Genomic DNA, 25,119 nt, shown 5'->3' with positions numbered 1-25,119 from the left:
TCTGACAACCAAGTTCAGGAGAATCCTGGTCCATTGGGCCTGTTTTCACCTCTAACGTGGACTAGAACCACATTTTTATGGCATCTAATCACATTGAAACATCTCAAAGCGCTTTACGTTAATTACTGAACTGTTTTTAAAGGCAAATTTCATGCACAGCAAGTTCCCACGAACGGCCATAGAAATGGCTGATTAATCTGGAAAGTTGTTGAACAGGACACTAGGTTGTCACAGGATCTTTAACATCCACCTGAGAAATAGGTCCTGGGAATTCAGTTTAATGCCTTACTCGAACAATGGTGGAGTCCTGTAGCTCAGTGGTTAGAGCACTCGCTTTGCAAGCGAGAGACCTGAGTTCAATTCCAGGCAGAGGGCGAAACCTTGGGCAAGTTTCCTTACTCCACACAGAGCCTAATAATAATCCCTCCAAAACCAAAAACAATAATAAATTGGTCATTTTCAATCTACGACTGTTTGTGGGACATTGTTGTGCGCAATTGGCTGCCGCGTTCGCCCACAAATATACAGTCAATTCACTTTACAGTGTATTCTGTGAAGCGCTTTGGGACGTCCTCCCGACATGAAAAGCGCTATATCAAATGCAAGGATTATTATTATTATTATTATTATTGCTGTGCGCAATTGGCTGCCGCGTTCACCCACAAATATACAGTCAATTCACTTTACAGTGTGTTCTGTGAAACGCTTTGGGACGTCCTCCCAACGTGAAAAGCGCTATATCAAATGCAAGGATTAATATTATTATTATTATTACTCCCATCAATGCAGTATTCCCACAACTGGAGTGTTGTCTTAGATATGGAACTTGAACCCACAACTTTCTGACCCAGGGTAGCAATTAAGCCAAGCTGACACCAGGTTGCCAAACAATAATCCTAATATTTTTGCATTTGCATTTGTTATAACGCTTTTCAAGTCAGTAGGACATCTCAAAGCATTTCACAGGATATAAAGTACAATGACTATATTTTGTAGGTGAATGTGACAGCAAGTATGTCCATAATAATGCCCCACAAAAACCTACAAATTGAATGTCCAATTCTGTCTGCAGGATTGTTGACTAGGACATTGGGAGAAGCTCCTCTTTCTGAAATTAAATGATGTCTTGGTTTATGAAATCACAGTGTGTTGTTACACACCATTTCTCTACTTTTAGTTTACAGGGAAAACTGGATTTAAACAGTGTTCTTCAAAGAGCAGAGGAAGTGTTCTTCAGTTACTGCAACAAGTCCGTGTTAGACTGTTTCAAGAAAAGCAGCATGGAACAGAAAAAAAGGGGCTTATTTAGTTTTAAGTTGATGAATCTGTTTTCCTGACAGAACTATAGCAATCGCAGTTCAACTCAGATCAAGCCAGCGAGAATATATTTATCATAAATATCTGAGGGGCTTGAGCAAATCACATAATTCACACACGAACCCCCAAACTGCAGCATTTCTTTGATGTTTACATTGTATTTTTGAGTCCAATCGGTTGTTGACTGATTGCAAATAGTACTTTCCACTTCTAGAGCACATTAAGCTTTTTATTATTCAAGCAAAGTCTGAATTTAAAAGCATTCTTCAATTACAAAATAGCTCTTTGCAACATACCTTCTCAAATATCAAATATTGAACAATAAAAGTATTTGAGTCCATCAGATCTATTTATATGCAAAGTACCAGATTTTATCGAACATTGTCATAGGCATTATGTGTAGATAGATCTGGATAGAAATTACGTATTTTTTGGTTTATCTTATAAATTAATTCAGTGGAAGTTAGTTAGCTGCTCTGTTATGTGGAGAAGTCTCTTTTTTTAAAAAAAGATTAAATGTTAACTGTAATTTTTATACATCTTCAAATATTTACATCCTGGTGCTGGCCATTTAATAACTCAGTGTCATTTTCATACCAAATGTGATTATTTTCAGCAAGACAGCTTTGCAAAAAACAGAATGTTTATGCATGGGTTATTTAAATGGTCCTTTTAACCTATTTTAAAGTGGAGTATTTTGAGAGCAACAGAAAGGCGTCACAGTTTATTAAAGGACTTGTTATATATACAAATTACTTTAAGTACTACTTTAGAACAAAATACCCATGAAAGTCCTCTTTGTACTACAGTGACACCGAATCAGTATTAAAAGCTCATTAGAAATCAAGCTGGAAGCAAATCACACTGGAGACCCATTACCTGGCAGAAGCAACTTGAGAAAAGTGATCTGTGTCCCTGCAGATGATTCAACGCAAGTTTGATTTCAAACCCATAACCTTTAAAACTTGCACCACCCTCAACCGTCTTGTTGTTATCAAAATACTGGTCATGCAACTAACCAGGTCTTTCATAACATTCAAGAGTTACCTAGAGTTCAGCGCCATTTAGCAGAGCTTTTCTCAGTTCCCACTGAGAGCAATTTAGGAACAGGAAATATAAGTGCTGTTTGCTTTTCAAATACCTTTCAGCAGTATAAATGAGGCGTTAAAATGTTTAATTGCAAACACAACCTCCACTGGTGATCTAATGTTTTTTGAGTCGATTCTAACGTGCTACCTTCTGCACACTGAGACATTTCACAATGGATTGCACAATTCCAGGAAACTTACACGAGAATAAAGTAAATCTGGTTAGAAAGTAGCATTCACTGCTGATCTGAAGTATCTGTAGAGACCCTGCCCACAACCATAAAATGGAAAACAGGCTTTAACATTTGTCTGTTTCATCTGCTCGCCCAGATTGGTAACTTAAGACTGCCAGAGGTTTTTTTGCATTGATTTTTAGCAAAAACTCTTTAAAATCCAATTCGGTTTGTTGTGGTTTCAACTACTCAATAGGCTGAGGAGAAGAACACAGTGATCTTTCCAATTCTCATTCCAAGATTTTTCTAAAACCACTTTTAACAAATATCCCAAGGGGACGGATAGCATCACAAGTCCAATTGTTCCTGATCAAGCCTTTTTCTTGCAGCATCTCCTCCCTCATTTTGTCTTTTGAGCGTGAGACTACACTGCCAGAGATTCTAATTTCTCATTGTTGCATAAGTTTAATTTTTTGACTGATCAACAAAAGGAGTTTTTTTTCTACATATATAATATACTTAGTATTTAAAATTGCTTTTCACTTCACATCAAATGCAGGTTTGTCCATTCCCCCTTAAATTAATCAACAGAGGGCGATTCAAACACTGTAAAAAGAGATGACAGAAAATAGGAAGCAAATAATTTAAATAAAATTCATTGTTATCAGTTCTGATTGTATCATTCCTAAGATTGTAAAATAGTCCATGGATTCCTCTCTGCCCTTCCTTGTAGCCTGTGAGGGTACGGCATTGAAGTAGAGAAGACAATATCACTTGTTTTAGGATTGGTCACTTTAAAATGTTTTTTGCCTTTACCCTCAGACTGGGGTCCTGTTGCACTACACACCATCCTCAGCAAGGGGGTGGTGGGGGGAATAGTGTCCTCCACAGTTTGCCAATAAACTTGTTGCTATGAAATTCATGTGAACGACTGAGACCACCTCTCCCTGTAAAGTGCAGTGCTGCCCTCCACTACAGCAGCTTGGCTCAGAATTGTTGATTAAATTACCCTGCACCCTTTCACTCAATGGAGCAGCATATGCAACACAAATGCTGCACCACTGCCAGTCTAAAACGTTAAAGTCAATGGGTTCGCACAAGCCTAGCTGTGCTGTAAACATTTCACTTTGATATATTTTTCCAAGAAATGTGTTCATATATCTTTATTATTGTTGGATAATGTTGATTAAAAAGTGAATTACTCAAACTACCTTGAATTGGTGTTTGCTTACATGGATGGACATGACACTACATATATGCAAGTTGTTATTGGAAAATTTTGAAGCAGCACATTTTCCCAGGAGCACAGTTCTGTATCACTTCTGATCCCTTGTCAATGTTGCACTGTTTTATGAACAAGAGATCCCAGGTTCATGATTGTGAAGGCCAGATTTTGAACATAAGAAATATCTCTTTACACAGGCTATTTAAGTGTTAATAGAAGGGTGGATCAAGCCAAAGGCACTGGACTTAATAATAATCTCACTCCTCAATTGGAAGATGGTGAGGTCAGTATTCTGCAAGAAATGAGATCAAATGGGCTCAACCAGTTTTTTAATCAGTAAAATTCACTTAACTTCATAAGAGTGAGAAGTTCAGATTCTTTCTCATTAACACGTCGGAACAATTATTGTGGAGGATGATGTACATAGAATTGCCTGTCACAAGACAACTTTTTCTCCTGAGGAGCTTTTACTAGTACTTGCACTATTCAACTGCTGAAGGTCAGGTATATAACTGGGTCAGTCAGTCCGTTAGGGTCTTTTCAGCCAGATAGAACCAAATACTCTACCCTTCTTCATCATCCAGCACATTCCTTTTAAGTTCCTCGGACCAAAGAGAAAGAGCGTTAGGGTTAATTTACTTTCTTTTTAAAGTAACATTTTGGTAGAAATTGGGAGAGACAATCTCACATTGAAAGTCTGCAACAGCAAAACCATCCAGCTTCATTGTACTGTTGAATATAAAATATTGAATGTAAACCATGGGTTTTATGCACATCTTGTGCATAAAACCCTCAATCGTTTGAACAGGACAGGTTTCAAATAAATACAGCTGTACCATTACATTTCTGAATCTAATATAATAACTGGTCAGAGAGCACCATAAAACCTGTTGTTTTGTATCTTTATTTTAAGAAAGGTTAGGTTCATATACATATATTACATAGAAAGGAAACCATTTAGTCAAAATCGTAGGAAAGATGTAAAAAGCAGCATAAATAAAATAAGTTAGGTCACATTTATTCAGACAGCAAGCCCGTAAAGTTTTGTGTAAAGCTCCCGGTCTTTTCTTTGGGGTTTCTTGACCTTAGTGCAGCCATATTCTTCCAGTTGTAATGGAATGTATTTTTCCAGGTGTCCCAGCCCCTGCCCTGCAGTGCTGCTGTGTAGCCGAGTCCAGGAGTGTTTGGATTCGCCCTTGTATCCAAAGAAGGCGATGCTTTCTGTAAAACCAAAGAGCTCATAGTTACATGAGCAGGTGGCAAATACACCTGGACCCAGTTAGCTGATACGCTCCCTGGAAAAAAATACTGCAAGTTTAAAAGGTGAGCCACAGTTATGCACTTTGAGATCTTTCCAATCCTAGGAAAGGAAATCCTATGCTCTTATTTTTAAATAATTTGTGGGAGGAAAGAAAGAAATCAGCTGGGTTCCGTCCTGCTCAGTTACCACCATTTGAGTGGGTTTTACTTAAGGTGCTTTGTCGTATAGTTGGAGGATCCAGTGAAATGTGCCAGCATTGTGGCTCGGGCATGAGCGGTAGCCGTGTAGAAAGCAAGAGAACTGCAGCACGTCATTACACAAGCAAACTACTCCACATAGGCTATAGTTTCACCAGGGTCAAATTAACTCTCGAGGACAAACTCTCATTTAGGAATGCCGGTACTCATGGAATTTTGTCTGTATTAAGATATGTTTGTTAAGGTGTTTTTTATGATTGTTTTTAATGAACTAGAGACAAATATAAGCTCCAATGTCCCCCCCAGCTTTGATTTTAAGTAACTTCTCATCCACTAACACACAACAATGGCTCTTGTCCTTTTCAGCACTGACTGTCCTTGTATGTAAAATGTTTGGTGGATTTGTTATCCCGTTGTTAGCTACAAATAAGCAAATAATAGCTTTCTAATGCTGAATATTTAACAAAGATTAGAGGCAATTTACTAAACCACTTAATTCAGCCTCATTTATAATGCAGTAAATTCTTATTGCAGTTGATTTCAGGAGATCAAAAGAGGACACAATGTTCCTGGCACTTTTTCCATGATTGCCATTGCGTTTGGTTAAGGCTTGGGATTGCATTCCTCCTGTGTGAGAAACTATCAACACTTCCACAGCTGTGACCTGAATGGGTCAAGCTTTTGCTTAAGTATTGCCACTAGGATTTCAGCAAGCCATGTTAGTGACATCTTCACTCCACAGAATATCCATGTGTACTGTGGAAAATGTCCCATCAATGCAATTGTACATTTTGCCCAACCTTCCAATCTGAAGAGCCCAAAGTATCTTAATCCCTTTAAAACAAATTGAAGTAATCTGATGCAATGATTTTGAAGCAACCCTCTCAAATTCTTTTAGAGCAATACAAAGCATATTGACTCAAGTGTGATTTTGTTGCTACGTGGTATTAGCACCGAAACTAAATGGATCTGAGTGACCTGACATGCTCAAAGAATAGTCTTTCCTGGTCCAGGGTCTCAATCATAACTGGTGCTCGCAATTTTCAGTTTCACTGTTATTCTCCAATTCATTCTTCAGAGAGAGACTAAACATTCAATCACACACATACACTGTAGGACACTATGTCAGACACGGAGAACATCTTCATGTTCTTTTACTGTCATCCAGGTTACAAGCCAGAGAATTTCTACATATCCCACTGCAATCCCATCTCTTTGAAGTGGCCCAATATTGGGCAAGTCATACAGCCACAGTGAGCAATGTCAACATCAGTGCCTCCCTGTTATTCTGAGATGACAGAGTGAGGCAACTCCATCTTGAAGGCCTGTCAGTAGCATGAGCCGACATCCATCAGCGTAACTTCACATATCCCATTGCGAAGGCACACCTGGGTGACCAGCAAATGAGCAGTGTCCTCACAAGCATGAGGAGATGAGTAAGATCTTCAGTCCCAGTGACTAGGAACACTCCACCGCCACTGGCTCAGTCCACAGGGAGGTGGGAGCAGTAACCAGAGAACATCATACTGACCAGTAGGAACTCCTCTCTGAGGAGAGTTTCCACAGGTCAATTATCATTGAAGGTCATTATTAAAATATACCACAAATAGTGTCCCAGATTATGGCCAAATAAGGCATTCATGAATTTTGAAATCAGACGGAAAAGATTAGACAAGCAATAGATAGAGAGAGAGAGAGGTTTTAGAGAGAGATAAGAACAACAACTTGCATTTATATAGCACCCTTCATGCTATATAACGTCCACGTCTCGGAGCACTTGACGCTGAGCCGGGGGGAGGGAGGAGGTTACCGTAAGCACGGTCGAAGAGGAAGGTGTGATCTGAAGACGGGGAAAGAGAGGGCAAGGCAGAGGGATTGAGGGAGAGAGTTCCATAGTTTCGGGGTGTAGTGGCTGAAAGCACGAAAGCTGATGGTAGGTGGGGTGGAGGGGACGAGGGACGAGCAGGAGGCCTTAATCAGCCAAGCAAAAGAGGCAGGAAGAGGAAAGAGAGAGACACAAAGAGATAGAGGTGGATAGAATTCTGCTCAATGTATTAAAAATTTCTATAATACATTGAGCAGAATAATATAACAATCTGTGGAGTAACAAAACTTACCCAACGAATGCTCTAACCACTAACAGGACTCCACAATTTGATTTCAGAATACAGAATTTGACTGCAGGCAAAATAGGAGATTAATGGCAAACCTTTCTTATGAAGCTGTGCAGGTTTGGCTGTACCCAGAGGTACTAATGCTTCAGAAATGCTGTCAATGTCACCGCTGAGTGTGCCTCTGGAGCACATTAAAACAATGGATCTGAAAAACAGAGAGAATTCATAATTACAGACATTGAGCCGCCGATTACCTCACCACAATGATATCCTGCGGGAATAACCCTTATTCATCTCATCTGTTTGAACAGAAATGAAGAACATTTATAAGGAACGAGAGGAACATTAAAAACTCACTGTAGTAACAAACAATTCAATTCTCTGTCTAGGAGGTTTCCAGTTTACCTACCCCCACCCCCCCCGATAATCCCTCTTTTCCACATTGTTAGTGACCACTTATCTCCCACAAAGGAAATCGGGGAGAAAGAGTAAGAAAGCATTTTTTAAAAAATATGGTCCACAGCTGGACACAAAACCACTACTTTTTTTCCTCTTGGGGAATATGAAAATGCTACACACAAGCCCTAATAAGAATATCCACCAGATCTTGGGGGGACGGGCTATGTTTCCCTCCTCTGTTGAGATACCTGCAACCATTAGTCATAAAAGAGATGAGGGAAGAAATGAGTAGTGGGTAATGAAACAGTGAGCTCCAGCAACACGTTGCATCTTGGTGCTGAAGTACAGGGCAGAGAAATGCAATGAAGCCTGGCTCGGCACAGCTCAATAGGTTGTGTGATCCCTGCTCTATCCTTTCACCATTTCAAACCAAATAAAAAAACAAACTACCCATTCCCACCCCAAGGACAAGAAGTGCTCTACACAACAACAGCTTGTACTTTCAAAGCGCTTTTCACCCCGTTAAACATTACAAAACTCTTTACAGAGATGGAGTGGCAGCCCATGCAGGGAGGGAAGGGAATAGATGACTGAAGGTACAGTCAAAGTGATACATTTTCCATTTCCTTTCCTCTTACCTATGGGAGATTCCAGTTCTCAAGTACTTCACCATGGTTGCATCAGCTTTGGTAAAGTTGGTTCTTTTGGTGACTTTGCCCGAACAGGCGTCAACCGTCACCAAGAAAAATCCCTGTGTCTGAAATGGCAGCGAGGTGCCATTCACCTAGGGTAAGATCACAGGTCATCATTCAGCTGGAGAAATGTGTTACAGACACACACACTGTGTATGAAGAGGCATTGGTCACACAGTGCTTCCTCTTACAATTTTTTAATCAGGTTAGCAAATCGTTCTATTCCAATTTCCTCTCTTTCCCCCACCCGAACCATGGTGAGGCGCCTGACATCCATTTGGCACTGTTTAACACAGTGATGTAATCACAAATAATGACATTAATATAGCACTTCACAGGTATGCTGTGCTGGAGTGTTTTTCTTGGCAAATTCAGGAGACTTTTTGCACCAGCAGAAGTCCTACAAAACAGGCATGAAGTGAACGACCAATTTTATCCGGGAGATTGCTGGCCAGGAGAGTGGGAGACTAATTTAAATTAATGTTATTTTTGTGAATATTGACGCAGCAATCTGTAATGTTCTTTATGAACCGGCGCAGGGGAGCTCAGTTTAACATCTCATCGAAAAAAGACCTCTGACAACGTAGAGTTCCTCTCAGTATCAGCCTAGACCCTGGGTGTCTCAGCTATGGTCCAGGGACTCAGCACAACCTGTAAGGGTCTCAATGGGGAGCACATATGCCTCCAATATGACAGCTCATAAAAGCTATAGAAGCCTTGCACCCTCCCCAACAAACAGTCAATAACTAGATTGTGTCCCGGGGAAGAATGTGGGCTGGTTTCACCCTCATTCAGATCGCCCCTGAAAAACAAACGTTAAAAGACAAGATTTGTAACATTGCCCCTCAACTCTCCAATTAAAATCTTTATATTTAAAGATTCCTGCCAATCAATGAAGAGTCCACTATGCGGGAGGGACACTACCACCTAGTGGTTGTTTAGTGTTTAATACTACAACGCTGAACGTCTCAAACTGCTTATCAAAAGCTAACGGCAACAATAGTTTTGACGCTGTGCAAACTTTTCACGCGCGTATGGTGTTGCACACAACTTGCATGAATCTCACATTCTGTTTGGTTAAGGGCGCTGCCGGGGTCAGCCTTCACTTACATAGATGCTGGATTTGTTCCCTTGCTGAATCTCATCCTCGCTGAGGGAATGGATCTGCACGTGGAGGTAGGTGTTGTGTGGATCACTTGTAAAAACCAGCTGCAGAATACAGATACAGACACACGCATCAGCTCGCGATCTGATTAAATACTGCAGCCATAGGCATCTATTACGTGTCAGTCACTGTTGCTAAGCAACGACGACATGTTGTGGACCTCACCATGTTCTCCAGATTGTAAGAGGGGAAGACCAGAGACTGAATAGAGAGCAACACAGTGTGGCTGTTTCAAGCAGGATTCCTCAACAACCGATCTGGAAGGATGCGACAGGAACTCGTTCTAACTCGATCCACTTTAGGAGAGAAAACAGCCCCAACTCCCCTCCAGCTCTCGGCATGAATTCCCGTTTCAAATCCCAGCGATCTTGATCTGAGCATGTGGCTATGAAATTAATTCTTTTGGAAATGGCTCAGCTGAACTACTGCAAGCCTTTAAGGCGTCAGCAGTACAACTTATATTTATACAGCACCTTCCACATCAGGAGGCTCTCGTAAAGCCTTTTACACAGCTGGCTGGGAACCCAAACTGGGGGGAGGGGCAAAAGATGACCAAAAGCGTAGAAGGGTAATCATCGGTGCAACATGCGCTGTCCTCACCAGAGCAATGTGAACCTTAACAAGACGCCCCCTCAGGAGATTGAAATCCAAGCCTGTTTCAGTATTTGCTCTTTTAAAATCTAATTCCTTTTGCCAGACCATTGTGTGAGGGAATGAAGCCTTTCCAACCAGACGTACACAGTAAGATATTTTCCTGGAGGTGTCATAAAAACCAGAGGTCACTGGGACAATGAGGCAGTACACTTCTGCTCTGCAAACTTATACAGAGGCTGTCAGTCAGTCTAAGGGCCAACAGTCGTATTTAATGGAAATGTCTTTTACCTTAGAAGCTCCGCAGTTTTCACATTGCTTGGAGATGGGTGCTGGCATTGGTATGATGGCTTTGGGAGGCTGGGAATATTTGGGATAGGCTCTGGACCTGCAGTTGCTCTGCTCTTGCGAGCGCATGGTAGCAGAAATCTTGATCCGCTCACAGCCTTGGACAGAGCAGTAGCTGTGACCCTCTCGAGCCTGCCGTGCTTGAAGAGTTAAGAATAGCAGCCTGGGAAAGAGAAGAGCAAGAGAGCAGCGTTCACCTGGGTATCATTTCAATGAAGAGGTTTGAGCTGCCAAAGTGGGGAAAGCTGAGGTTTTCCGATTTAATTCACCGAAATCACCAAAATCTAGTAGGTCAGAACAGGACGTCATAATAATAATAATACTTGCATTCAATATAGTGCCTTATCACTTCTCAAAGTGCTTCACAGGATATATTGTAAAGTGGACTGCATATTTTGTGAGCGAAACACAAGCAGCCAAATGACACAGCAGTGTCCCACAAACAGTCATGGATGGAGTGATCAATTTTTTAAAAAACATTTTTGGAGGGATTATTACCCCCAGCAAGCAATCCGCCAATCAACTAACAACCAGGTTCCTACCTACTGTTCGGCAAACAGAGCCGCGTGGAGTGAGGAAACTTCCCTAAGGTGTTGCCCTGCCCGGGAATTGAACCTGGATCCTCTCACTTGCGAAGCGAGCGCTCTAACCACAATGCTACAGGACTTCGTCATGCTGACTCACGGACATTGAAACCACTACTGTCGAGCACGATCTAATGAATCAGACCGACCTGTTACCAGAAGTAATCCCCTCTCAGCTTCCTTACTAAGGAGTCCAGTTAGAAATCCACCTAGGTTAGACCCTCCTCTCTTTTACAGACTCCATTAAATTGGTTGCAAAATGCCTTTTTGCCAAAGTGGCAAAAGATAAAGCACAGATGTGGCAAGGTTGACATGGTTGAAGTTACAGTTTGGGAAACGGGTGTTTTAAGAACTAATTCAGGACATTCAGATTATTGTAAATATTCATTGCACAATGACCCAGTCCAACTTTTCTACTTTTCTATCTCAATACCCCCCATATCTCCCGAGTTCAGGCACAGAATACTAGATTATTATGTTACCCGGGAAGTGAGTGTATGCACCCATGAAGAAAAATGGTCAGGTTAGAGGTTTTCTCTCCAGGGAAGAGATGATTGAGAAGGGACCAGATAGGTGTTTACAATTATGTATGGATTTGATGAGATGGACATAGACAGGCTGTTTCCACTTGTTAGTGAGTGGATAATCAGTAGCAGATCTAATAGCTTAGGTTTAAGAGGAATTTATTCTTTCCAAGAATGTGATAATGTGGAATTCATTGCTGGAAGCTGTGGTTGCAGCAAAAAAAAAACACTGATGCATTTAAGGGAAAACAATGCATACACAAGGGAGAAGGAAATTGAGGGAGGCAAGGGAGGGGGAAGGAATTGTTCGGAGCTGGTACTAAAACAACATTTAAGCACAAGAGACCACTGGTGCACAAGAAGCAAAGAGGTCAACTGTGCACATGAACAATCAACAGGATCCACACTGAACTGACTCAGTTATAAAGAAATGCAGTATAATAAGGCTTCACTGTAGTTTCAATTGCCTTTCCCTGTTAATGCCCCAGGCATACAGCTTATCAATCCTTTCCTGACCATCAGACTAAAATCATTTGCAGAAACTGCAGGATGTCGTGCTAAAATTGTGCAATTGTAATGACAGCGGAAATCGTTAGTAAGCGCCACGTTCGCTCAGTCATATTATATTTTGTTTTTTATCGCATAAGAGTACCCTTGCAAAAGAGAAAAGATAAGACACACCCGGTACTATTGTCAAAATAGTACTTTCTCTCCGACGGTTTCTCCTGGAGCTCTTTAAGCGTGGATACGGCTCCATAATCCTCCACACTGTGAGCGGAAGAGTTCTGCCTTTGGTAGATATCAGCCATAACCTGGAAGGTGCTGCTCCGGGGGTAACACAGACCAACCTGAATCCAATCCTTTCTGGGGTGGGGGGGGAAACAATGTAAATAGAGAGTGCATCTTGTGCATGCACATACATACTGGTGGCGTCAAATTTTGCCCCTGCTGGAAACACCAGCTTCAAACAATAGTGTGGCCTGGTATATGGAAACAGCAGATCAGGGAATTCAACCGGTCGATCTTATAATTCTATGATTTTACAGCTCACACAGAATGTAGACCTGTGGCCAATTCATACCCCTTGGCCAAATCATGGCTATAACCACGCTATCCAGAGAAATACATTCAGTCTCACTCCCCCCCACCTTCGCGTTTGACATTTTCCTTTTTCACATACATGTCCAAATCCCTTTTGAAAAAAAACTATTGCACTTTGTACTTCAACCACTTTTTTTGCTGCTGTGTCTATTTTCTTGGTTAGCTGGGTATCTGACACATGCAAAACACATCACCACCTACATTCTCTCCCTGGAGGGTCGCACCCTGCTTATCTAGTTGCAGAGAATATTTGGCCCAGATTGGCAAGAGCCCAGAATGTGCGTTGGGAGTACTGCTGGAGTTTAACCTGTTAAAACCACATAGCTTGCCATTGAAAGCAGTGCCTGGCAAGCTTTCCCACTGCTTGTCTAGCTAGGATCACCCTGTCCGATCGGACTTTGACTTTGGGGTTAACAGGAGCTGAGTGGAAAGAGTCCCCACCCCCAGTGTTCTTTGGAGCTATTTTTCACGGGGCTTTGGGAACATTACTGTGGGCACTTCAGCTGCCGTGTTCGCCTACAAATATCCAGTCACTCCACTTCACAGTAAATCCTGCGAAATGCTTTGGAGCGTCCTCCTGACATGAAAGGTGTTATACCAATAAAAATAATCCTTGCATTTGATATAGTGCTTTATCACGTTGTCGAGACGTCTCAAAGCGCTTCACAGGATATACTGTAAAGTGGGTTGACTGTGTGTTTTGTAGAGGGGAACGCAGCAACCCAATTGCGCACCCTAATGTCCCACAAACAGCCATGGAGCAAGTGAACCAATTTTATTTGGGGGATTGTTGGCCAAGACGCCAGGAGAAACTCCCTTCTCTTTTCAAATCGTGTATAGGATCTTTAACGTCCCCCTGAACAGGCAGATGCGTCCTCAGCTTAATGTCTCATCTGAAGGAGGGCACCTCTGACAAGCAACATACCCCCTAGCACCACATTGGAATGTCGGCTTAGACTATGTGAGTTCAAGTCCCGACGTGGGGCTTGAACCCACAACCTTCTAAAACGGAGGCGACATGTCTCAAAGCATTTCACAGGATTTTCTGTGGAGTGGGTTGACTGTGTATTCTGGGGACGAAACACAGTAGCCCAATCGCACGCAGTAATGTCCCACAAACAGCCATGGAACGAGTGACTAATATTACAATTGCTACCATTGAGCCAGGCTGACATTACTGCAAGGATTATTCTTATTATTTTGGGTGCTGACCTTTTCAGGTTGAGCTTTCCTTACTGCCCTCCACTGGAGCTATCCAAGGTTGGAGCTAAGACTACTTACTTATCGAAGTTGATAAGATATAGAAAGGTTTCCTCTGGCGCCCGGCCATTCCAGTGAATCGTGTAGCCTTTCTGCAGCATGACCACTGGTTGGTATTGCTGGAAGTCCGCTCGCTGGTTGATGCCCCGCAGGGTCATGGGATTGGCGGGATACTCGTCTCTTACAATGGTCATCGTTAGGTTCTGCGGACGCCATGTTTGCACATAAACCTACAACAACAAAATTACATTTGTAAAGCGCCTTTCACATCGGGACGACGTCCCAAGGCCTTGAACAATCAAGGATCAGGACCCGAGCGTGGGGGGCAGGGTTGGAGTGAGAGAGGGCAGAGGGGGTAGGAGAGCGGCTGAAGGTACGGTCAAAAATGAGGGTCTTGAGTCGTGCCTTGTAGGAGGCAAGAGAGGGAGCAAAGCAAAGGAATTGTGGGATGGAGTTCCAAAGGGTGGGGGCAGAGAGGCTGAAAGCCCGACCGCCAATGGAAGGACGGGTTGGGCAGGAGACCAGGAGCAGGCCGGTGCCTGCTGAGCGGAGGGAGCGGGCAGGTTGATAGGCTGTCAGCGGGTCAGACAGGTAGGAGGGGGCAATGCCATGGGTTGCCTTGAAAGTGAGGATGAGGATTTTGAATTCTATTCTCTGAGGGATGGGGAGCTAGTGGAGCCGGACAAGGGTGGAGTGATGGGGTTACGGAGCCTGGTGCAGGAGAGGACATGAACTGCAGAGTTGTGGATGATCTGCAGCTTATGGAGGGAAGAGTGAGGGAGGCCGACAAGGAGAGAGTTTCCGTAGTCGAACCTTGAGGTGACGAATACATGTATGAGTGTTTCAGCGGCCTGAGGGGACAACCTAGGACAACAATCACTGGTTATCACAGGAATCAGGTGGTGCAGTGGGAATACACACCGTCCTTTCACTCTCAGGCCTCAAGCGATGGCCCCAATCTCTTACTACGCCAGCAGTGATCTTTTCCTTACTACAGTAAGTAGCTACATGAGGTGTTACTAAGTGCCTACAAATCAACATTGCCTTTGACTTGCCGCTATGCTAGTTGGCAATCTGACGTAAAGGAGACCAGAGGAGAGGTACAGCATTTGAAATAAAACCCAACACTGGCACAGTTAAGGCTTGTTGTTATGTGGGACATAACTGGAAACAGCTTTCTTCTCCATGAATTTAAGAATTCCTCAAAAGAAGAGGGAATGCCACTACAGCTAGATATGCCCTGCTTATAAATTAGCAGCAATAACAAGTTGCAGATTGTTGGAAACCACATAAACACAAACAAATGAATGAATCCGAGTTCCATCTGCATCACATCAAGGCAAAGTGATATTTTGGCTGAGAAATTCCTCTCGTTGCTAAGTGCAGTCACTTGGGCAACAAGGGCAAATCTCCATAGCTATACATTGAAAAACACTCCTACTTATTGTCGTTGCTGTATCTAGCTCTGTACACAATTATCTGCGTCGGAAGCTGCCATCCTGTAATAAAACATTGCCGACTGAACTTCAAGCAATGATCAATCACCTCCACCTTCTTCAGAGACAAGTGACTGTGTCGGATATAGGCCACGGCCCTTCCACAGTGAGCCAACAATATACCAGATCCTGTCCTCAACTATCCTTTCTGGTACATCTCTTTCCAAGATAATAGTAACAATAATAATACTTGCATTTGATATAGCACCTTATCACGTCATTGAGACGTCTCAAAGGGCTTCACAGAATATACTGTAAAGTGAATTGACTGTATAGTTTGTGGGCAAAACACGGCAGCCAATTGCGTACAGCAGTGTCCCACAAACAGTCGTGGATTGAGTGAGCAAATTAGTATTTTATTGATTTATTTTGAAGAGATTATTACCTCCAGAGAGAAATCCACGAATCAAGTAACAACCAAGTTCCTATTTACTGCTCGGTAAACAGAGGCCTGTGGAGTAAGAAAACTTGTCTAACGTTTCGCCCTATCCAGGAATCAAACCCGGGTCATCTCGCTTGCGAGGCGAGTGCTCTAACCACTACTCTACAGGACTCCACAATGATCCTCTGAGTAAATAAGAAAGCACTCTACGACCTTCACCATGACCCTCTCTCTCTTTACCTGAGCGTACTTTCCGCTGCAAATGGACCCATTGTACGATGTTACTTCCTTGCAGTCCGGATGTCGGACCAGATAATTGTCCAACCTGCTCACGTACGTGTCGCGGTAGCCAGTGACCGAGCCGTCCACATCGTGAAACACGGCGTTCTTGTCGCCATCCAGATCACAGTCCTCAAACCACGGCCCGGCTTTGCAAAAGAAAACATTCAAGGAGACCTGTGGAACAAACACAAATCAAGTACCATCAGCGCCTAAACTCCCCCACCAACCCTATCACTGTCAGCACCAACCCACTCCCCTCCCTCTCCCACCCCCCAGACAAACTCTAGCAAGTTTCTGAATTGAAAATCTAGTTGCCTCCCAATGGTTAAAGCTCTTGGGATTCCCAGAGTCTGTGCTGCTGGAGTTGAAGCAGCTAAAACAGCAACTACTGTACTCACTTTCACTGCGTTGCCACACATCAAATGCTTATTGTAAAATTAATGCTCAACCTGGCCTGTGAACCCACATCCTCATGTCCCAGATAATAACATGCTATCTGAACTATTGACGGTAGTCAGCAGTAACCACTGACTGTTTAACCTGCAGACATGACCCTCGCTAATTTACGTATATAAGATGATATAATACTTTGATAATATATTGTCTATACATATATATAACAAATTAAAATTAATATAAGATAGTTTTATTATAAGCTATTTAGAGGATATATATAATGATTTTTAAATTTGAATATAAGATACACCTACGTTTATGTCAAATGCCACCAGTGAGAGACTGTTCTTGGGAGTCAGCTGCCAGGGGTTCTTCAGAGAGAATCCCACAGCGCTGGTGAATCTGTCCGGCATTTTCACAAAGTTTTGGAAGGTAGTCTTAGTGACGTGGACTGGTCCATCGTAAATCTGAAACCCTCGAATTGGGAATGTCCTGTTTAAATTCCCAAACCAAAAAGGATTAGTCTGGCTCTTCTAAAAAGTCAGTGGGAGGGAGGGAGAAGAGGAGGGAAAATAGTTGTGCGTAATAAATGCTGCTACCCATCTTTATATTAAGTAACTATTTCATATTCTACCTCCAAAGAGAATTTCACATTGGGGTTTGGCAGCAGTTCCTGGTACCTACTATCCACCTTATGAGGCTCAAACCTGCATTTGTCGGTTGTCAAATGACCAAATAGTGACTATGCTCCTTGGACAGTGATTGAGGGAAAGTGCAGTCTTGTTGATGTACTAAAAAAGATTTGCAGGACAAACTTGTTGTTCAGAGATAGCTAACTTAAAACAATTTTTAAACTAGAAACATGACAGTTGAGGTTCTATAAGTGGAGTCCTGTAGCTCAGTGGTTAGAGCACTCGCCTTACAAGCGAGACACCTGGGTTCAATTCCAGGCAGCGCAAAACCTTGGGTAAGTTTCCTTACCCCACACGCCTACTAATAATCCCTCCAAAACAAAACAATAATAAATCGGTCATTTCAATCCACGACTGTTTGTGGGACATTGCTGTGCGCAATTGGCTGCCGCGTTTCGCCCACAAATATACAGTCAATTCACTTTACAGCATATTCTGTGAAGCACTTTGAGACGTCTCGAAGACGTAAAAAGCGCTATATCAAATGCAAGGATTATTATTAATCTTTTGGGAGGGAGGAAAGAAACTATTTCCACTGGCAGGCGGGTCAGTAACCCAAGGACACCAATTTAAAATAATTGTTAAAAGAAACAAAGGAGAGGTGAGGAGAAATTTTTTCACACAGCGAGTTGTTCGGATCTGGAACGCATTGCCTGAAAGGGTGGCGGAAGCCGACTCAATGACAACTTTTAGGAGAGAAGTAGATAATTATTTGTGGAGGACAAGTTTGCGGAATCAAATCAACCCTCAGTGGTGGTCTCGGTTATCTGGTTCCTGAGCCAGATGGTTTTTCACAGTTCTCCAGGGCATTACGATTGGTAGACGAGCCAGTCTGACAGTGACTGAGATGGTCCAAGATAGTTTCAGTAGGTACACAGAGTCAGACACCTGATTGGAAACAATGTCCCAGAGGTGAAAGGAGAACATTCTAACCTACTGCTCCATGTGGAGCAGTGTATTAAGATAATACACGGTATATTAAGACGGAGAATCTTACTTGTTTCTCGGCAGTGTGCGACCTATCCCATCTACTCCCCCAGCTCCCCAGTATTTGTTTTGGCCACCAGGAGAGCCGCGGTTCTTGCTCTCCCCAACAAACAGGGATTCAGAGATTTCCTGGGTGGAGCCATCATCCTTCGGGAAGCTTCCGTCACTGATGGAGGAACAGATACTCATTAGAAATCAGCAGATTTTTATTTGTAAATGCTGTGAGTTCCCTCAAATGCTGCGAGTTCCCTCAAATCCCGCAGCATTTGAGGGAACAACTGGCCTCATATCCCCGGGATTAGGGAAGTGCAAAATCAACCAGAGTACCCACTGTTGATCAGTGTCCAGAGACCCCCACCCCCCCACCCCATTTCCCCAAAGATGTGAGCCAGGCGAGGATCGGACTGGACCGCACTCGTCTGTGATGGTGGTCAAATAAAATAGCCTATAAGCACTGTCAAAGCTCAAGTATTAACAACGGCCCTTGGGTGAGGTACCCACTAGAGGCTAAAATTAAGTTTTTAAAAAAATCAGGAAAAGAAGGGAAGAACATCCTGTTCCCCTTCTTCTGACAGTCAGACCCTGTTACACCAGGTCTGTACATAACGTTGCCATACCAGAGGCCTGCATTATATGAGAAATACAGTGCAATACGCTTCCGATGATTTGGTGATGTCAGTGGATACAGTATAATGTGACTCGCTATAACACGGAGTCTGATTTTGCAAAGCTCAAACTACCGAGTTATAACAACTTATGACTGTACAAATCAATGGCAGTGAAAGATTTAATTGTCCTGTAGCTTTAAAAAAAGTTACTGTATTAAAAATTGCCTCCATTCATTTGGATTAATAATGAAAGATAATAATCCTTAATAAATAACTCTACTCTTACCTAGCAAAGGTCAATCCAACTCCATTATCAGAAAATCTGAAAAATTAAATCAGAAACGCAGGTAAATATACATCATGGTTACACGGTACCATACACACACTATCATACTATAAAATGATAAACATGGTTATACACTATCATACTCCATGATGCACCCAGACAGGACACCACCTCAGTTTTGGTTTTCTCACTGAGGTATTTAGGATTCACAGAGAGAGCTTGAAATCAGTATTTCCGAAAGGTTTTCTTACCTCACCTCTGACTAATAATACTAATCCTTACTTTTGATCCAGTGCCTTTCAAGTCGGGAGAACATCCCAAAGCGATTCACAGGATTCACTGTAAAGTCTAGTGACTATATTCTGCAGATGAATGTAACAGCTAATTTGCACAGTGCAAACTTCCCACAAACATTCAAAAGAAAATCTAGCTCAAAGCAGGATTCCCCATGAGTCCTGGAGTGGGAGGGAGAACACTTAATAATAATTACCTGTGAAGCACATTGAGACGTGGTGATATATCACACAAATTATTATCATCACTATTTGATTGGCATCCCATGAACTTGCTGAACTCACTGAGGGTCAAACAGGAGTGAAGTGGGAGCTGACTGAACAGAGCAGGCTTCAGCTTCGTATCCCCTTGAAGCCAGTGTAAACTGAGCATCCACACACTCAGCAGGACGAGGGATTAAGAACAGGTCCAGATTTCAGGACTGCTGACCCATGCTCGCTGCCGCTTTATGAAAGGAACATTGTTGCTTTCAGGTTTTTTTTACAAAAAATACGAAAGTTTTGGCAGAGATTCCACAATCAAAACAATCCTAATCTATGGCCTCAGATGGCCATTCTTGGCACCTGCTGTCCAGATCAGGAGCATAACTACTGAGCAAAACCAAGGGATTTTATTGAAATCAGTGCAGTCTCAGAGTCTCACAACCTTCTCCTCTCATCAGCCACAGCCGAGAGGAGGCAGCACCTACCCAGAGTCCTGGAACACAATGTCACCTCCCCTCACCCAAGCTCCGTGATCGTTGTTTTTAAACGCGATGAGCCGGTCGATGAGAGCAGCCACTCGAGGCTTCTGGGGGTCAGCGTCCTGGTGTGGCCGAAACCTTAAAACAGCCACAAAAAGTGTACATTCAATTAGAGCTAAAGTAGGCCGAGAGGAGCCAGGAAACACGTCTTCACACAAGAGGCCCGTGAAGAAGATGTGGATCGCTCTGTCTCCAAGAGGCTGATTAAAATGGAGATATACAGGTACTTGTCAAGTAAGGGTGTTAAAGGGACATGGAGAAAAGGCTGAGAAATGGAATTTAAGAAAGACTACCATGAGCTAATATAATGGAGGACCAAGCTGGATGGCTGAATAGTCTCCTCCTGTTACTAAACAGTCAGATAACAATTACCCACCTATAAAGTGCCTTAGTAATGTTTTACAATATGCCTTATCATGTTGTTGAAACATCTCAAAGCATTTTACAGGATATTCTGTAAAGTGGAGTGACTGTATTATATAGACGAATGCAACAGCAGTATCCTACAATCCACCATGGAGTGAGTGACCAATTTTATTTTGGGAGATGGTTGACCAGGACACAGGGAAAAACTCCCTTTTTTTCATGGGATCTTTAACACTCACTTGAACTAACTAAACTAAATAAACCTTAGTTTAACGTCTCATCGGAAGGATGGCACCTCTGATATTCAGCACAGGCCCAGCACTGCATTGGAGTGTCAGCTTAGACTGTGAGTTCAAAGTCCTGACATGGGATTGTGACTCAGAAACGAGAATGCTACCACTGAGCCAAGCTGACACACAGATCGATGACTTCTCGGTACTCTCACCTGGCACTGTTATCTAAACACAGGTACTCCCTTGGGTCATCAGCGCTGGCGTTGGTGGTTTTCACTCCCTTGTCAATGAACAATCCTGCCTGCCAACCAGAACAAATCACATCACTATAACTCAACACAGGCACAATGTCTGTCCACAGCCTGTTGGTTCCTAAAGCATTATTATCGCACAGCATTCACACAATCGTTTACTGAAGTGTTTAGCAATTATACAAAAGGAAGCTTCCTTCATATATAGATCGGATCCAAAATCTGACCATTAATCTCAGAGCGTGAGAAGACAAGTGAAGCAAGAGGTGAAAGGGGAAGAGGAAACTCTGTACAAGAAGAGCATCAAGAATAAACAGTCTAGAGAAATATAACCAAATCCACAAGTGTCAAACAACATGATTAATCTTATGCAGAAGGATGCTTTGAGGTTCAGTGGCACAAATACACCAACCCATACAGTAATAAATTTCATAAAAAAGTAACTTTAAAATAATCCTTCCCATTTGTTACAGTCCCTGTATGTCAAATGCCTCATAGCTGGAGCCCTAATGGTTTTGCAGCTAGAGAGTGCAGGTTAGGTTATAAATGACTTACTTTGAAGTTAGAATGAACCCTGTTGTTGTAGAAGGTCCCCAGTGGAGTAAGCTCTGCTTTGTTTTCTGGGTACAGACCATGGGAGTCTCCGGTGGGAACCTTGTGGAACAGATACCAGATCCCGGTGTCCTGAACATTGCAAAGAACACAGGAATCATTACAGCTTGCACAACAAAAGAAAATTTTCAGTGTATAATCCTCCCCTCTGAATGCATTGGCCTTGAGCTCAGCTCTCACAGTCCACCAGCCACCAACACTCACAAGAAAGCTGACACGAGTAACAATAACAATCCTTGCATTTGATATAGTACCTTATCACATCTTTGAGACGTCTCAAAGAGCTTCACAGAATATACTGGAAAGTGAATTGACTGCATATTCTATTAATGTGGAACTGGGGGAAGGGGAGGACTGGGGAAGTCAAACACCTCTCAGAAGAGAAAATTGGTTTACAACAGAAAAACTAACGATGGGGTGAGATTTCCTGCTGCAACTCACTTACAAAGCAGCGAAAGTGCCTACAAAACCGACGGTAACTACACTTTACACTATATGCTGTAATGTGCTTTGAGACGTCCTCCAGGCAAAAAAGGCACCTGGACATATCACTTTCCCAAAGTGCCTGCTCTAATTATTACAAGCATTTAGCACAGCAGGTTCATTTTAATCAGACTCACCATTCCTATAATGCAATTAGCCTATTTTCTTATATAGAGCAGGCTTTAATCTTTTGACACAATTTAACTGGATGTTCTGAGGGTGGGATGAAACAACGGAATTCATCTCCGTCATCCTTCAGAGGAGACGTTAAACTGAGGTCCCATCTGCCTGTTCAGGCAAACACTAAAAGTCCCATGTCATCATTTGAAGAGACAGGAGTTTGTTCCAGGGTTATGGCCAACAATAAATTGCTTATTCACTTCAAGGCCATTTGTGGGACATTCACAGGTTGCAGTGTTTGCCTATAAAAAGTCACGATGCTTGACCATGATTACTTGCAAAGTACTTTAAATTATCTCAACATTATAAAGAGCTCTAAAAATGTGAATTCTTGCTCTACTATGGGAAGAACTGCTGCAGTAACACAGAAACTAGATGTTCATTAATAATTCCCTATTAGTAATAATCTTTGCATTTGTATAGCATTTATATAGGGTCACCTATATAATACCAGGATTTACCATGAAGCATAGTGATTATGGGTTTTATTGGCAAATGCGACTGTCCATTTGCATACAGCAATGTCCCACAAACAGCCATGGAATAAGTGAGCGATCCCCAAATTTTATTTGGGGGATTATTGGCCAAGACACTGGAGAAACTCCCTTCTTTTTTTGAATAATGCCATGGGATCTTTCAACATCCACCTGAACAGGCAGACTGGACCAGATGTTTTGCTGAGGTCCTAAGGGTGGCACCTCCAACAATGCAGAGCTCCAGAGAGAGTATCTACATTATTTGTTAGAGGGAGTTTGCCATCTCAAACCAGGGAAAATTCTCCGTGCCTGAAGCAGAAACATCACCTATTCATTTACCCTTCGGCTCCTGCATTAGTTTCACTAACTGAAAGATTTTATAAAATCACAACGCAAACTTTCACTTCACTCCTCCTTAATAATAATCCTTGCATTTGTAATAATAATAATCCTTGTGATTTATCACATCATTGAGACATTTCAAAGAGCTTCACAGAATATGCTGTAAATTTGACTGTACATTTTGTGGGTGAAACACGGCAACCAATTGCGCACAGCAGTATACCACAAACAGTCGTTGATTGAGTGACCAAATTATTTTTATTATTTTTTGTTTTGAAAGGTTTATTACCCAAGAAAACTGATTCACCAATCGACTAACAATTGAGTTCCTACTTACTGCTTGGTAAACTGATGTGTGGAGTAAGAAAACCTGCCTAAGGTTTTGCCCTGCCCGAGAATCGAACCCAGGTCCTCTCGCTTTGAGTGGTCCAACCTATACACTACAGGATTCCTCTCCTACGCCCCCTCCCACCCACACCCACCCAAATAAAAAGACACTTAGCAAAACTACCAAGTGTAAATCTAAACTTGCTATATGCAAACAAAATTGCCAACAGGGCAGCATGATGCTTGTGCAGGTAAGATCCCATCTACCCTTCAGGGCTGTGGGAATATCTACAGCCCCAAAGTCTGGTTGAACCATCATCAGTGCCTCGGATCACTGCCAAGCTGCCAGGCGTGGTTCAGGCTTGCGGTTGGCACTTACCTGTGAGCCAGCAGCTGCATTGTTAATAAGGTGATTGTTGGGGTTGGCAATCCAGAATGTGGAGACTGCCCTGAGGGAGGAGAAAGCCACAAGTCAGGAGCAGGCTCGCACCAAGTTCTCTTATTTGTCATGAATCATGAATCGTTGAATCCCACAGTGCAGAAGGAGGCCATTCAGCCCACCATGCCTGTGTCGGCTCTTTGAATGAGCTATCAAATTAGTCCCACTTCTCCACTCTTACCGCATAGCCTTGAAATTTTGTTCTTTTCAAGCACATATCCAAATCCCTTTTGAAAGTTATGGAATCTGAATTGGCTTTAAAAACTATGCTTTAAAAACTAATTGTAGCTTCTCGGCAACTCTTCAGCAAAAAAGTGTGAAATCCAAAAGCGTGATTCAATATTTTCTTAAATCAGCGCTCAGATAACCTTCAAAAAACATACTGGCCATCGGAGCCTGCAGTTTATAAAATTCACAACCAGGTTTCTCCTACCATACCACTGTATCCTGCTTCACATTACAGCACATCACAGTACACGCTCTGAGAGATCACAAAATAGCTGATCGAGTAAACTGACCACAAAGTCTTCAAGCTACTTTGCCACAGAGATATGTCAATCACTTCTCAAACGTGACAGTGGAACACACGTTCTGTGGGCATCATAAAAATCTAGGCCATTTAGGCTCTTTCCACATCAATGTGGGTAACATAGCAGATCATAGGTATAGTTTCTCGGTATAAAAGGTCTTTTCAGCATGCAGTAAAGGAGACATGATACCAGTGGGATATATAGATATATGAAATTTGTATAACATTTACTTGCAGTCAGCGGCTGGAACGGGAATGTACTTTCCGTAGACTTTATCGAGAATCTCGGTGCAGAAGAATTGATCCCTGTCAGTTGGCAGGATGGTGCCGGGTTTGGTGAGCAGGCCCAGGTTGTGGTAAAGAATATTCCTTTCCTCAATACCATCCTCCAGGAAAAAGCAGTGGCCCATTGTGTCATAACCAATCGTGTCCTTTATCTGTGCAAAACACATATAAAGACTAGTTTTCATGTGGCAACCGCAGTTTTGTCATTTCCCAACACCCCACCCCCACACATATACACACACATTTCCCCTCCCTATCCCCAAGCATGGGCTGATAGGCTCAGGGACTAACATAATGAGTTGAACAATCTCCTCCCGTGTCAGACTTCTACGGTACAATTGTTATTTTAAATATGATACAATTTGCATTTGCCTAATGCCTTTCATGTCAGG

At 42.5% G+C, this 25,119-nt stretch overlaps 2 protein-coding genes across 3 annotated transcripts in view; one reads left to right on the top strand and one right to left on the bottom strand.

Moving 5' to 3' along the window:
* si:dkey-238d18.4 (TBC1 domain family member 15) overlaps window positions 1-3,079 on the top strand; it is a 31,425-nt gene extending 28,346 nt beyond the window's left edge. The window contains exon 10 of the mRNA XM_042332692.1: window positions 1,178-3,079. Within this exon, the coding sequence (XP_042188626.1) occupies window positions 1,178-1,337 (160 nt within the window). The 3' untranslated portion in view covers window positions 1,338-3,079. The remainder of the gene's footprint in view (window positions 1-1,177) is intronic.
* Window positions 3,080-4,691: 1,612 nt separating this feature from the next.
* cemip2 (cell migration inducing hyaluronidase 2) overlaps window positions 4,692-25,119 on the bottom strand; it is a 46,299-nt gene continuing 25,871 nt past the window's right edge. For both annotated transcript variants that reach the window (XM_007906585.2, XM_007906584.2), the window contains exons 9-24: window positions 24,674-24,879; window positions 23,854-23,923; window positions 21,610-21,738; window positions 21,016-21,104; window positions 20,151-20,282; window positions 19,169-19,204; window positions 18,285-18,440; window positions 16,910-17,087; window positions 16,158-16,373; window positions 14,061-14,269; window positions 12,360-12,542; window positions 10,514-10,733; window positions 9,577-9,675; window positions 8,413-8,558; window positions 7,471-7,580; window positions 4,692-5,024 (exon numbers count right to left, since the gene is read on the bottom strand). In XM_007906585.2, coding sequence (XP_007904776.1) covers window positions 4,825-5,024; window positions 7,471-7,580; window positions 8,413-8,558; window positions 9,577-9,675; window positions 10,514-10,733; window positions 12,360-12,542; window positions 14,061-14,269; window positions 16,158-16,373; window positions 16,910-17,087; window positions 18,285-18,440; window positions 19,169-19,204; window positions 20,151-20,282; window positions 21,016-21,104; window positions 21,610-21,738; window positions 23,854-23,923; window positions 24,674-24,879 — 2,379 coding nt within the window. In that variant the 3' untranslated portion in view covers window positions 4,692-4,824. The remainder of the gene's footprint in view (window positions 5,025-7,470; window positions 7,581-8,412; window positions 8,559-9,576; window positions 9,676-10,513; window positions 10,734-12,359; window positions 12,543-14,060; window positions 14,270-16,157; window positions 16,374-16,909; window positions 17,088-18,284; window positions 18,441-19,168; window positions 19,205-20,150; window positions 20,283-21,015; window positions 21,105-21,609; window positions 21,739-23,853; window positions 23,924-24,673; window positions 24,880-25,119) is intronic.

This window comes from Callorhinchus milii, unplaced genomic scaffold (assembly GCF_018977255.1).
Source record: "Callorhinchus milii isolate IMCB2004 unplaced genomic scaffold, IMCB_Cmil_1.0 Scaffold1, whole genome shotgun sequence".
Classification (NCBI taxonomy): Eukaryota; Metazoa; Chordata; class Chondrichthyes; order Chimaeriformes; family Callorhinchidae; genus Callorhinchus; species Callorhinchus milii.
This window is presented reverse-complemented; position numbering and strand designations above follow the sequence as displayed.